This window comes from Notamacropus eugenii, chromosome 2, assembly GCF_028372415.1.
Source record: "Notamacropus eugenii isolate mMacEug1 chromosome 2, mMacEug1.pri_v2, whole genome shotgun sequence".
NCBI classification, from domain to species: domain Eukaryota; kingdom Metazoa; phylum Chordata; class Mammalia; order Diprotodontia; family Macropodidae; genus Notamacropus; species Notamacropus eugenii.
The window spans coordinates 273,138,933-273,153,062 of record NC_092873.1 but is presented as its reverse complement, the minus strand read 5'-3'; the positions used below and the strand labels follow the sequence as shown (position 1 = coordinate 273,153,062).

Genomic DNA, 14,130 nt, shown 5'->3' with positions numbered 1-14,130 from the left:
AGTCAGGAAGACTTAGGTTTAAATGAAGTTCCAAGTTTTGGAAACAATACATGCACATGGTCTTGAGTCCATGTAAGGACTGCATCAAGCCATCCACATGCTCATTGGCACTGAACTCTCATTGGCCAATATCAGTTCTCTGTCACGTACAAAACAAGTCTCACTTTAGAGTCTCATGAGGGTTTTTTTTTTTCTCCAGTTGTCATCTTTCTTTTTTCCTGTCTTCCTTTATCCATCTATTTTTTTCTTATCCCTCTTCACCTTGAATTTGTTTCTAATCTTGACAATAATGATGTTATGAAGTATTAGGCCAAAATTAGGGTACTGGAAAAAGCCTTTCCTGTTACTTCCTTATAGTTCCAGAATACATAAATTGCCTTCTCATAAACCATCATTTGTGTTCCTTAATGCAGAACGTTTGGATATATTTACAGAAGTAGACAAAGTTGAGGGATGTTTTAAAAATGATCCTTTTGTATATGAGCAGGATGTGAACACATGTCCTCGATTTCCTCCTTACTGGGAAACGTTCTATACCAAACTATTAACTCAGAATCTTTGCAACCAGAGAAGCAACAACCACCACCACCATAACAACAAGCAAGTTTTCATTTCATGTAACTGATATTTTATTTCATTAATTCATTAATTAATTTTGTGTTATCTGGTGAAACAGTAGATAGAGCACTAGACTTCCACACAGAAGACCGTAGTTCAAATACATGCTCAGAAACTTACCAGCTGTGTGACCTGGACAAGTCACTTAACCTCTCTAAGCTCAATTTCCTTATCTATAAAGTGCAGATAATAGCACCATCTCCCAGGGTAAGTGTGGGGATGAAATGAGGAAATATTTATAACAATTTTGCAAATCTTAGAGTACTATATGAATATTAGCTATTATCTGAGATAATGGGCAACGATGGGTAGTCTTAAAAGCATTGGCTTTGGAAATCAGGAAATAGAGGGTTATTAAATAATGATTTTTTTACCTCCTGCAAGTCCTGAGAGTACCATGCTCCTCAAAGGGACTGCAATTGTGAACTGTGATAACACTTCTAATTAATTTTTCTTTGCTTAAAAAAAATTTTAAGCACTCATTAATCCAAATAAGGACTCATTAGGACATATTTTGGGGGAGAATAGGAAATTCCAAACTAAAGTGGGATAAAAGAAAAGGAATAATTATCTATAAAGTGCCTACTATGTTCTAGACATGGTGCTAAGTACTTTGCTAATGATATTTCTTTTGATCCTTACAACAACCCTGCAAGATAGATGTTACTATTGTTCCCACCTTATAGTTGAAGAAAGGGAGGTAGACAGAGATGAAGGGATCTACCCAGTGTCACATAGCTAATATATGTCTGAGGTCAGATTTGAATTTATCTCTTCCTGACTTTGGGCAGCTTGGTTGTGCAGTGGATGGTGTACTGGGCTTGAAATCAGGAAGACTCATCTTCGAGTTCATATCCTACCCTAACACTTACTAGATGTATGACCCTGGGCAAGTCACTTAGCCCTGGTGCCAGTTACTCATCTGTAAAATGAGCTGGAGAAGGAAATAGCAAACCACTTCAGAATCTTTGCCAAGGAAACCCCAAACCGGATCACAAAAAGTTAGACACAACTGAAACTGTTGAGGTTTGGAGTGATGTGTACGTCAAAATACTGACACGCCGAGTACTGCTCAAATGAATTCTACACAAGCCTTCTTAAAGCCAAAGAAAAAACAAAGTTTATTAAAGATTCGCCATACTGGGTTGACTCTTAAGGAGTCTAACCTTTTGTGATGCTCTTATTGATAAGAGGGCCAGATAGAATCTCAGCTAGCCAGAGTCTGTGCTGAATTAAACCTGAGCACCTTCATGGAGGCGAGATGGAACTCAAATACAGAAAAAGATTGAGGGAAGAATCCAGCTGTGGCCAAGTAGTCAGGGGTAGATCAAATCCAGGGAGGATCCTGAAGGGACTGGCCTGTTGTCCAGACAATCCACAATCCAGGCTGGGCAACTTGAACTTCAAGAGAATGCTAAGTAGTGGGGAATATCAAAAGGATGCTAAGATCAAAGGAAAAGAATGCTAAATGGTGATAAGAGAGGGAGTATTTGGACTGGGAGAAATGGAAGGGGAATCCAAGGAGCCCCCCCACACACACAAAGGCCAGACTTTCCAGGGCCCCTTCAGACAAAATGGGACAAAAGCTCTCCTGATACAAAGTAAATAGGTCTTGACTTGGGTTTGTACCCCATCAAAATAACTGAACTTTCTGACTTTAGGCCCAGTGCTCTATCCACTGTGCCAATCCAATCCAATAAACATTTATTAAGTACCTACAAAGTGCCAGGCACTGTGTCAAGTGATAGGGATATGATTGATAAAAAAGACAGTCCCTAAACTTAATTTGCTTACAATCTAATGAGAGAGACAACACACAGAAAAGGGAGAGGGGGAGGTACTCCCTACAAGGATGTCTTGTGCTGGTGTCTTGTTCCCTGGACTTGAGACCAGGCTGGTCAGCAGATACAGAGAGAAGTGAACCAGAAAAGTCAAATTTCTGCCAAAAATGAATGGTTTGTCTTTGTCTCTCTCTCCTCTTTCCTTTTGGAAACCTACGTGTGTTTGTAGAAGAAAGGGTGTGAAAAGTGCGGAAAAAGACTACAGATCTTAGAATCTAGACGTAGGTCTAATCCCATCTCTCCAACACTTTGTGATGCAATGCAAATCATTTAACTTCTCTGCACCTCATTTTCTTCATCTGTAAAATTGGAATAGTAATGTTTGCTCTCCTGGTCTCACTGGATTGTTGTGATGAAAACACTTTATAAGCCTAAAAGCCCTATTTAAATGTGAATGAGTATAATGGAAGAGTCTCCTCCATGTCTTTTGGGTAGTTAGACTTCCTCTGTCCTCCCAAGAATTTATCTTGATTGCTAACTGTGAAGTAATCCCAATCCAAGCAGTGGTATTAGCTCAGAATGGTTAAATTATTACCCCTCTAAGGGATATTTGCATTTTAATTTAGGACTTTGGAAGACTGAAAAGCCTTTTTAAACCCCAAGAAATGAATTTCTATTTGTAGAACCAAAGACCTTTTCAGGCTACACTGCAACCTTCAAGTCACACTTTTCCAGTTTGTAAGATTGGACTTGCCCTACAGATCCTTCAGGGAATCTTAGATTGTCACTTTCATAGAAGAACTGTCATTAGTAGTATGTGCTGTGGTGCTCCAATGCTATGGGGTCTCTGATTCCTCAGGCTGTGGGCAACTCTGACATCTTGGTATAAACTACATTACCAAATCCTGTACAGAAGACTCTGGTGATATGAATCTAATCTAAGGTGCAGTCATTTAACTTAACTACAGTTGGCCACATTTATGACTGGCCCAGTTGCTAGAAGGGTCTCTGGAAAGCACTATATGCCCTCAATTGCCTCAGAGGTTCACAACCAAGTAGAGACAATTTGGAAAATTCAACCTCCTACTGGGCTGCCCAGAAAATGAAGGATAAATGCAGCTCTCCTCCGGACTCTGATTTGTCATTGTCCAGATTTCCTGACTCTGAGTATACAAAATGAGGTCACTGTAAAGCCATCTTCCTCTGGCATGACTAATGAAATGCAAGGTATACTGAAATGGAAGGTCTACCTTCTAAGATTGGTCCTTTTTAATCTTACATTTGCCAAAATGAAAATTTGGCAGACTAGGTTTGAACCTTGTGGAACCAGCCTACAGGTCTTTTTTCCCCATTAAGACTGTGGGGGGAAATGGGTAGGAAGAAACAAATCATAGTGTGGGCTGATGATGTTACAGTATGATTACAATAGAAGTAGAATGATAATGAGTAAAAATTAACTGGTATAATTTCTATAAGTCTAAATGTACATATTTGCAAAGGCGTTATTGTAACATTTATACAATTTATTTTATAATATACTAATTCAAATGTAAAAATGGATGTAAATTACCAGAAATTAACATGCAATGTGAAGAAAAGTCCTTTTATCCTCTGCAACTGTAGCATTTGGCAGATTCAGGAATAAATAATCTTTTGTGGCAAGGGTATGCCTTATCAAACATATGCAGATCAGCACTAATTAATGCTAATTAAGGTTTCCTGTCTATCTAGTTGGAAAAACGTCCAAATGTTATGAAATCCAGTTAGTGTGCCTATTACGCTAATTGTTTTATATGGGGTGGTTCTTAATTAAAATATGTAAATTGACCTTAATTGCTATATACTAATGGGGGTTCATGTTATCTCACTAAAAGTGACAAGATGGTGAGGAGGGGTACTTAAATGACTAATTCTGATAAATCCTTAACTAAATGACCTTTACTCAAAATTATTTTTAATTAGAAGTTGGCAAAAGAAACATTTTTTCTTTCTTTGTTTCTTTTTAGTTTTAAATAATGTCAGAAATGTTACTGTTCTTCGTTAATATAACCATAGAAGCAATTGTGGATTGTTAATTATACTTAACAAGCATGTTAATTTTACTGTTTACTGTTTATAGTTTATCATGAAGTTATTGATATCCTCATTTTAGTCTTGGGAAAAGTGGCTTTCTTCCCACTGAATTTGCATTTATGACTGCAACTCTATAGATAATCTGACCCAGCTGCCATGGTAAAGAATGTGCTAAAATTCAGTGAACTACCAATGCCTCAAGCTTTTCTTGGACGCCTTGTTTTTTTGCTAAAAAGGAATTTCAAAGTAAATCTTTCTAAATTAACGTAAAGCCCCACTTTAAATCTTACTTGACTCCATGGAGAGAGATTTTTATGGATTCTTGTACATTATTCTCACAATGTATTTGTTCTTCATTCAATCACCAGTCAGTGAAAACAAAAAGCCATTTCTATCATACTTCACATCAATGTAAGCAGTATTTAAATATTTTTTATTTTCCTATATTGTAAGTCTGGATTATAGAAAGGGATTTTGCTCAGTCCATAATATATTTGAATTTAACCTTCTACCTGAAATCATGTGCTTAATTTAACGGTAATTTAAAGTGCATTTCTCGAATTTTATTCTGGAAAATATAATATATGAGAAGAGACTTAGTAAATCATTGTTATGCTGAAGAGAATAGATAGATGATAAAAGCCACAGTGCTAGATTGCAAAAATGATAGTTGAAGTCTTTTCTCTTTCAACAGGACATTGTGACTAACGTCTCACCACGGATAGTCCGGGGTAACACCTCTGGCCCTATGTATGGCCCAGGACAAAGCTCCTTCCTTAACATCGAGCTCATCAGTGAGAAAACAGCAGCATATTGGTGTCAATGTGTCAGTGAACTAAAGGCCGACTTTCCTGACAACGTAAGTGCAATTTAACGTTTCAAACAAGAGAACTGATGGAAGTTGAAGAATGTTTATTTAAACATCCAATTTATCGGTTCATAAATATTAATATATATTATACATACATATATGATATATATTTTATTAAAGAATCTGCTAGTTGCTTTGTGGATGCTAAGAAAGATAAAAACGATAAAAAACTCAAGAGCTCATAAAAATCCTTCACAACAGGAGGCTTTGTTATAAATGGCGATATGCAGATGGAAAAAAGTCTCTCCATCAACAAGGGGATAAGGAGTGGAATTCTTATGTTCTGAGCTCCTCTCCCCTGTGTGTGGCAAGGATTTATAAAGGTGATGACCTTAGGAAGAGATTGTGGGCTCTGAGCCTCATTTGTAAGAATGAGCATCAGAGCTGCTGCTAATACAAGTGGCCTCTCTCTTTCCTTGGGATATCATTCACTACAAATATGCTTCCCCCCTTCTTATTCTGAAGCAAACACTTTGAAAAAATGTCTTCTTCTAATCTGGTAAGAAGCTGTATTGAAATGATGCAGAACGTAATAAAGATGAAAACATATATTCAGCTCTATTTAGGAATTTTTGTACAGAGTTGATTTTTTTTTTTTTTAAACAGGAGAGTTTATCTTTTTCCCTCTTCTCCTCTGCAGGGCACTCCTTAGTATTTGTCCTTACTTCTCACCCCTTTTCTTTGCAGAAGCTAGAGACTATGGGTGGGGAACATTGCATATGATTTCAGACATTTTCAATGTGTTGGTTAGCTTTTGCTGATGTGTCCCTCCCCCTCCTTTTTATTATTCTTTGTCATAAAGGAATAACTCTCAGAAAAGGAGGTAAGTACATACAGGAAATGTAGGTAATGCAAGAACCAAGTAAATCCATTAAAGTTTATTTTAAAAATACTTTTCTCTCCCTCTGTATGTTTTAAAAGATACTATGCTAGTCCACTGAGCAAACAGAAATTTCATTTTTGGTTAAAGCAGCATAAGCTGATTAATATTTTGTTCAAGGTTTGATCATTTAAAAAAATAGTACTCTAGTCTCCCTCTCCTCCAAAATGTATTATAGGATCTCTTGAAAACACTTAACAATTCTTTCGTAGACCTAACAGTGAAATAGATGATTGGTATCAAACTCAAATAGAAATGGGGGCCACTAAAAGATATATAAGGATTCCTGCAGGATGAATATTGACTTAGAAACCACATGTTAACGTTTTCCATGTTCTAGTGTATGTTTGATTTATTTTGTTAAATGTTTTCCCATTACATTTTAATCTGGTTCGGGCCACACTGGCCCATGGACTTGTGTGTTGACACCTCTAAAAGTAGACCATAGTCAAATCATAGAATATTTTAGGGTCCAAAGAAATACAGCCCAAGCCTTGATTTATATGGAATAAACTGGAGCCCAGAAATCTGAAAGTGACTCAGCGGGGTTCTCCATATATGTGTGTGTGTGTATGTGTGTGTGTGTGTGTGTGTGTGTGTGTATGTATATGTATGTGTGTGTGTGTTTTCTTTAATTGCTTACAAATTGGCTCTCCAGTCAGAATATGATCTCCTTTAGGGCAAGGGCTGTTTTAGTCTTTGTCCCCTTAGCACTTATCACAGTGCCTGACAAATAATGAACACTTATTAAATGCTGTTGATTGATGGATCATAGAACAGATGGCTGAATCTCATAATATTCAGTATTAAGTCTTCTTTAGGAGTCCACATTTTAACATGTTTTTCTTCTTCAACTAATGTGAATCTGGCATGGACAATTTGACCAAGTTAAAATAGAGCTTATCTGTGTAACTGTCAAAGAGCTGCACCATTTACTTTTCAAAATTTAACTATTTAACTAATGTATTCATTCAACCAATATTTTTTAGTACCTGATATATGCAAGTCACTGTGGTAGACATCATACCCTAAATAAAATTCTGAACTGATTAAATTTCCCTCATACTTCTGTTGAGGTTTGGGGTGCTAGGGACCCTGAAATACCAACATGCCAGGTCCTGCTCAAATGAATTCAACACAAGCCATCTTAAAGGCAAAGAAAAACAAAGTTTATTAAAGATTCACCATATTGGGTTGACTCTTAAGGAGCCTAAGTATTTGTATTCACAAGCAGGCCAGATAGAATCTCAGCTAGACAGAGTTTGAGCTGGATTGAATCTGAGCTCCTTCATGGAGGTGAGATGGAACTTAAATACAGAAAAAGACTGAGGGAAGAATTGAGATGCCGTCAAATAGTCTGAGGCCCCAGGGATGGTCTTGATAGGGAAGGTAAACCTAGAATGTCCAGAGGTCTTGATGAGAATGACCAGTACCCTGGAGTGAATACAGATCGAATCTAGGGAGGATCTTGATGGGAGTGGTCAGCAGCCTGGGGAATGGGGTTTTGATAGGATCAAGAGTGGGGAGTGCAACAGAGACCTGGGCATAGCGATAACGAAAAGCCCATGGGCCTCTGGAGACTGCTGGATCAAATGAGAAGATTCAAGGAGAATTCAAGGAAGTTCCAATAGTCTGTACCCCATCACTTTCATGTTGGAAAGAGGAAAATTAAGGCTTGATGTCAGGAAAAAGTTTCCTAAGCATTAAAGTTATTAAAAAATAAAACACACTGCTTTGAGAGCCTATGAGTTAGCACTCACTGGAGTCCTCTTCTGGCAAAGGCAGGATGACCACTCTCAGGTACGTTGTAACAAGAGTTCTTTTTCAGGTACAACTTGAATTAGATGGTTCCTGAAGTATCTCCTGAAGAGGCAGCTAGGTGGAGAGAGCACAGGGCCTGGAGTCAGGAAGATCTGAGTTCAGATTCGGCCTCAGACACTTATTATCTGTATGACCCTGGGCAAATCACTTAATCCTGTTTGCCTCAGTTTCCTCATTGAGAAAATGGGGTGGAGAGGGAAATGGCAACCACTCCAGTATCCTTGCTATGAACAGGGTTGGTGTACTATGGACCAAAAAGTCAGACACAACTGAATAACAGTAAGAAGGTCTTTTCCATTGATGATATTCTGTGGGTTTTGATCAAGTGAAGTCCATTTAGTGTCATGGTATGGTTCAAGGGCCAGTCTCAGAGCCAAGAATACCTGGGTTCTGTGATTCTAGTCAAGTCAGTTTCTCAGTACTCTCCAGAAACTCTCTAACACAATAAATTGAAGTGCTTACTTTCATTAATAAGAGAGAATGTCCTCATCCACATACACAGGTCTACTTCTCTGTTGCTATTATCTTAATCACTTAACTTCTAAGTGCCCCAGGCTACTCTGTAAGAACTAAATTGCAGAACAAGTACAGATCCACAGCTACCCAAGGGACTTTCCTCATTAGGATTTCCCTATACCAGCCGCTCACAGTGTAGTTCACCCACTCCTGGGAGTCCCAAAGACCCTTTCACAGGCTACCCAAGGTTGATTGTTTGTGTTTTTCACTCTCATTCTCTCACAAGTGTACAGTAGAGTTTCCTAGAGACCTGTGAAGCTAAAGATTAGTTCCAAACTTGAAGACTGAATTAATATATCTCATTAGATATAATGAACATAAACAAAAGCTCTTTGCATCGCAAAAATGGGTCTCAAAAAGTTTGAGAACTACTGAGCCATACTGAAGAAACCACAAGTCCAGTCCCACCCCTCCAATAAGTTTTTAATTACAACATTGTTACAGCTTGCCCTCTCACCTGGCACACTGTTTTGTTTTTTCCTTCCTGCTTACTTAAAAGGCTACAGCCTATGAGCCCCCATATCTGCCAGTTGGCCAACACTGACACAGGCCTTGTTTACTGGCCAAAAGTTGCAAACTTCCTATTGTCCTTGCCCTGTCTAGGTTATAGGATCATGGAATTAATGGTAGAAGTAATCTTAGATGTCATTAATGCTAACCCCACTTATTTATCAAGAAATGAAGAGTCCATTTTGGTTAAATGACTTGGCCAAAGTCACAAAGTAAGCAGAGCCAAGCTACAAGTCAACTCATGTCCTCTTACTCTGAATTTGGTCATTTAGACTAAGCAACTTTTAGTAATTTCTGCTTCCCATAATTAGGAAGGGTTTCAGAGACTATGAAGATTTGAACCTGATTTATTTGAAGCTAATGTTTTAATGTTCACTGCTTTCACAGAAAGCAATTTTTGGTTGAGTAATAAATGCTGGCTGGGAACCACCTGGCCAATGATGCTCTGGATTTGAAGCTGAAAAACCTGGATTTGAATTAGACCTCTTTTCGGTTACAGCCTTTGTGACTTTGGAGAGATCACTTAAAATCTCTAGGTGTTAGTCTCCTAATCTATAAAATGAAACTTTTCTTCACCATGCCCTTCATCCCTTTCTAATCTTATACTTTTCTCACATGAACATACTCTATAATCTGGTGACACTGGCCTTCCTCTTCCTCATACACAATACTATGTGCCTACTCTGTACTTTTCCCTGTCTGCCCCTGCCCTCCCTCCCCACCCAAGCTGGAATGTTCTCTCTTTGCCTCCTACATTCCTGGGTTTCCTTCAGAATTTAGCTCAAATTTCACCTTCTGTAAAAGGCCTTTCCTGATCCTCTCCTTTTTAACTCCTTTCCAAGAGTGAAGCAAGGACTGTATTTTTGCAGGGTTTTTGTTTTGTTTTGGAGGTTTTTTTGTGGGTATCTTTAGCCCAACGCTTGGCACATAGTGCTTTTCTTGTTGACTGGCTAAATAAATAAATAGAGTTAGATGGATGACTGCTAATGTGGCTTCTAGGCCAAGAATTATGTTCTTGTGATCATCATAGGTCATTTATGAATTTACTAATCTAATAATTTAATAATCTAAGTGACAGTGAAATAACAAGAAGTCAGAGAAGAGACTGCCTTTGTGTTTCTACCCAACTAGAATTGAAAGACATTACTGATACATTTAAACATTCTTTTCTAATATCCTGGCACCAATTTTCTTTTGTCATCTTGCCTCTTTTATATTACTTGCCATTTTCTTCCAAGCAAATAACACATTGGTTTTCTGCTTTTAATCCCTTCCCCATTTAGATTATATTCCTATTTTTAGTTTCTTTCTATACTTTAAACTAATTTCCAATATTTTCCTTTTCATATAAATTTTTTTCAAGTACAATTAAAATACCATTCAGATTTAACCCATAGAAACAATGTGTGCTTAGAGATTGCCATGCTGAGATTGGAAAATTCCCTACAGTTCTGAAATAGCTCTGATGCCAAGCCCAATGGGTTGAATGAAAGGAGGTGACCCTTCATTTTCCTCTTTTAATTATCACTCTCACTGGAGTTCTCCCACATCATTCTCAAGTGCACAACTGCTGCCTTCAGTGACTGAGACCACATGATTCAACAAGCATTGGCAGCTACTGAGCAAAAGTCTCCTCTCCAGAAGAAGCAGGAACCTTGGGAACAAGCTCCAGAAGTCAAGTAGTGGGAGTTAGTCTTTGTCCCCAAGCAGGACAGGACACCAGCTTCCATTCAGCAAGAGAGAAGTTGATCAGATATTAAGAACTTCCTCACTGTAAGGTTCATTTCTTAGTCTTGAGTAGCTTTGAAAGCACACTCTAACACTCGACTTCTCTGCTTACAAGGACTCTTTTTATTTATCCATGAATTAAACTCAGCACTTTGATTGTGGTAGTGACAATTCATTACTAACGAAGAGGTCTTTGTTCCTGAGCAGAGATCTTGTAATGCTTATTATGAAATGCACTGTATAATTAGGGCTTACCGAAATCGATTTTAACCGAATCCTTTCTTTACCCACTTAAGAAAAAAGAAAACCTTTTACATTATATATTTTAGGCTTAGAGGGGAAAAAAAAACTCAGCAGAAAAATACTTGCTGTATTCAGTCTGAATGCACTGAATTAGCAAGCAGAGAATGACATTTTCTATCATTCCTGGCTGTCACAGTGAGTGTTAAGCAAAAGAAGGGGATGCACCAGTGAATCAACTGGTGATTATAGGAAAGGGAATGATGGCTTTGTTACAGAAATTATTAAAGGAAGAACAATTGGCATGTAAATACTTTTAGATTGCAAGACATTTCTGCAAAAAGCTCTCCTCTCCATTACTTTTTCTCCCCATTAATTATTGTGTGACCAGCACTGAACACACTAGGTATGGAATAATTCAAGAGAAAGTTCACCCTCATCAGTAATCCTGAAGGTGCCCTTTCTTATAGGGAGCCTTTGATGTCAATTGTGAAAATCTAGGCCTATGTACTGATTGCCCCCTATAGTTAAGATTTAGAGACATCAACAGCTTTAGTTAAAATGTTATTTCCATTTATGGGGGTTGAAAGAAGGCTTTCCATTAACATGAGAACTTTTTTCTATGCCAAATTTCACAAGTAATTTAAATTTAAATTCATTGGTTTTGTATGTACAGGGGCAAAATTTCAATCCTAGATTTCATCTGGGAACAACAATGATTCAACTGCCTTCTGTCCCTACCCTAAATAAAATAAATAACTATATTAATTAATGGCTTGATTAATCTTGCTCCCCTCTTGCTTCTCTTCCCCCCCCCCCCATTCTTAGATGAATTCTCTGTTCTTTCTCTGTGGCCATCATTTAAAGGTAGAAAACTTTTGAAGTTTGTGTTCCATGGCTCTTGTATTTCACGCCTGAGAATGCAAGGGTTAGGGGAGGACATGAGAGTGATTTTCAAGTATTTGAGAGGCTGTCACATAAAAGAAGGATTAGTCCTGTTCTACCTGACTTCAGTAGTCATTTTAAGATACCGCAAGAAATTTTTCCAGTCACTGTACTTAAATCCAGGTAAGCTATGGACCAGGTAAGCATGCCCTTCATCTACTACTATAGTAAGGATAGCGTGAGGTATAGCCCATCAATTTCTTTCATTTACAGAGTTCCTAATGAGAAAAATCCCTCTACCAATGCGGACTATTAACAGTTATGCAATTCTTAATTCTAGAGAGTTGCCCAAGGGTACTGCTTAAATGTCATGTCCAGGACCACACAGTTATTATGTGTGAAAGATGATGTAGGTCTTCATGACTTCATGACTCTGTTAAGTCACTCTACTACGCTGTCAAGACCCGTAGGTGGCACAGAGGATAGAGTGCTGGGCCTGGAGTCAGGAAAACTCATCTTCTTGAGTTCAAAGTTGACCTAAGACTCTTAACTAGCCATGTGACCCTGGGCAAGTCACTTAATCCTGTTTGCCTCAGTTTCCTCATCTGTCAAATGATCTGGAGAAGATGACAAACCACTCCAGTATCTTTGCCAAGAAACCCCCAAATGGAGTTACAAAGAGTTGGAAATGATGGAAACTACTAAACAACAACTATGTTGTCACTTATGAGTCCAGTAATTCTAACAAAAAAAAAAAGAAATAAAGTAAGTCTACCCTTTCTTCTCCTTTATGACCCCATGCTGATTCGAGTGATCACTGCTTCCCTTTCTAAATGCTCACAAACTTATCCTTTAATAAGCCAAACTAACCAGCCTCTCACTTGAAGAAAATATTTTCTTCCCTGTTTTGAAAACTGGAACATTGACCTCTCTACAACACTTCTCCCATTCCCCACTATTTTTAAAAGATGGCCAACAGAAGCTTAGGAATCATCTCTGCAAATTATTTCATTACCCTCACATATAATCCATCCATGCTTGGGGAACTGAACTTAGCAGAGATAATAAAATACTCTCATGTCATTTATCCTCTTTTGGTTCAGTTCAGTGTTAATCTTTTTTGTTCTCTTTTTGATGATTCTTCAGAAAAACAGAAGTAAGGTAAGAGTTCAGTAGTTTTGCTTACTTTCTGCTGTCTGTTTTCACCAACCCATCCTACTCATACAGTGATGCTCTCCCTTCTTGAAAATTTGCCTTTCCCTCATAATAGATTTTAATGATCCCCTTTTTTCTCTAGCATTTTTGCTGATCTTATTCCATCTTCAGCTTTTGCGCATCAGCACTCCTCATTCTGGACTGTATCATTCATTTGTATTTGACCTCAGCTACCTGGTATTGTATTCCTCATGGATATTTCTGTTTATGTCTTCAGAATTTCATTCTTTAGAATTTCATCTCTACCTTGGGCAGACTTCTCCCCCCAGGAAATTTTAGAACATGAGATGCAGCAAAAACTGCAAAAACTGCTTTTGCTCTTCCTTAAAACTTTAAATCGCTTTTCCCAAGTTGGAGGATACATCAGAATATGTTCAGTTTTCCTTCTTTTTGATCTTAAAGACGAAGCTGAAATGTTTACCTTATTCTAAGGATCCCAACATTTCAACCATAGTAAGCAGCTCCTTATTGTTGGTCCAATTCAGGTTCAGAAAAGGTTCCAGTCCACAGCTAAATAGCCAGAAGTTCTGGATTGGTCAATGGTATTTATTAAGCATCTCTCTATGTATCAGGCACTTTACTAAATTCTGGGGATACAGATAAAAGGGAAAGAATTCTTGCCCTTGATGAGCCTGTATTCTAAAGATGATAGAACATGGACAGTACAAGATAGTGTGGGGACAGATGGCACCAGTATCTGAGGTGTCAGGAAAAGCTTCATGTAGAAAGTAGGGCTTGAACTGGATCCTGAAGGAAACCAGAAATTCCCAGAAGTAGAGAGTAATAGCACTCCAAATATGAAGGGGGCAGCCTGTGCAAAACATGGAAACAGGAGATGAAGCACTATGTTTACAGAACAGGAGGTAGACCAATATGGCTGGAGGACAGAACATGTGAAATGATACTTAAAAGGTAGGAAAGGGTTACTTTGTGAAGACTTATTTTTCAACTTTTCAACATTTTTATTTACAGTTTTGAATTTCAGATTCTAT

The 14,130-nt window shown here is 38.0% G+C and overlaps 1 protein-coding gene across 2 annotated transcripts in view; it reads left to right on the top strand.

The window, feature by feature from the left end:
* DPYD (dihydropyrimidine dehydrogenase) overlaps positions 1 to 14,130 on the top strand; it is a 1,077,299-nt gene that overhangs the window by 642,863 nt on the left and 420,306 nt on the right. For both annotated transcript variants that reach the window (XM_072644083.1, XM_072644082.1), the window contains one exon: positions 5,167 to 5,331. In XM_072644083.1, coding sequence (XP_072500184.1) covers positions 5,167 to 5,331 — 165 coding nt within the window. The remainder of the gene's footprint in view (positions 1 to 5,166; positions 5,332 to 14,130) is intronic.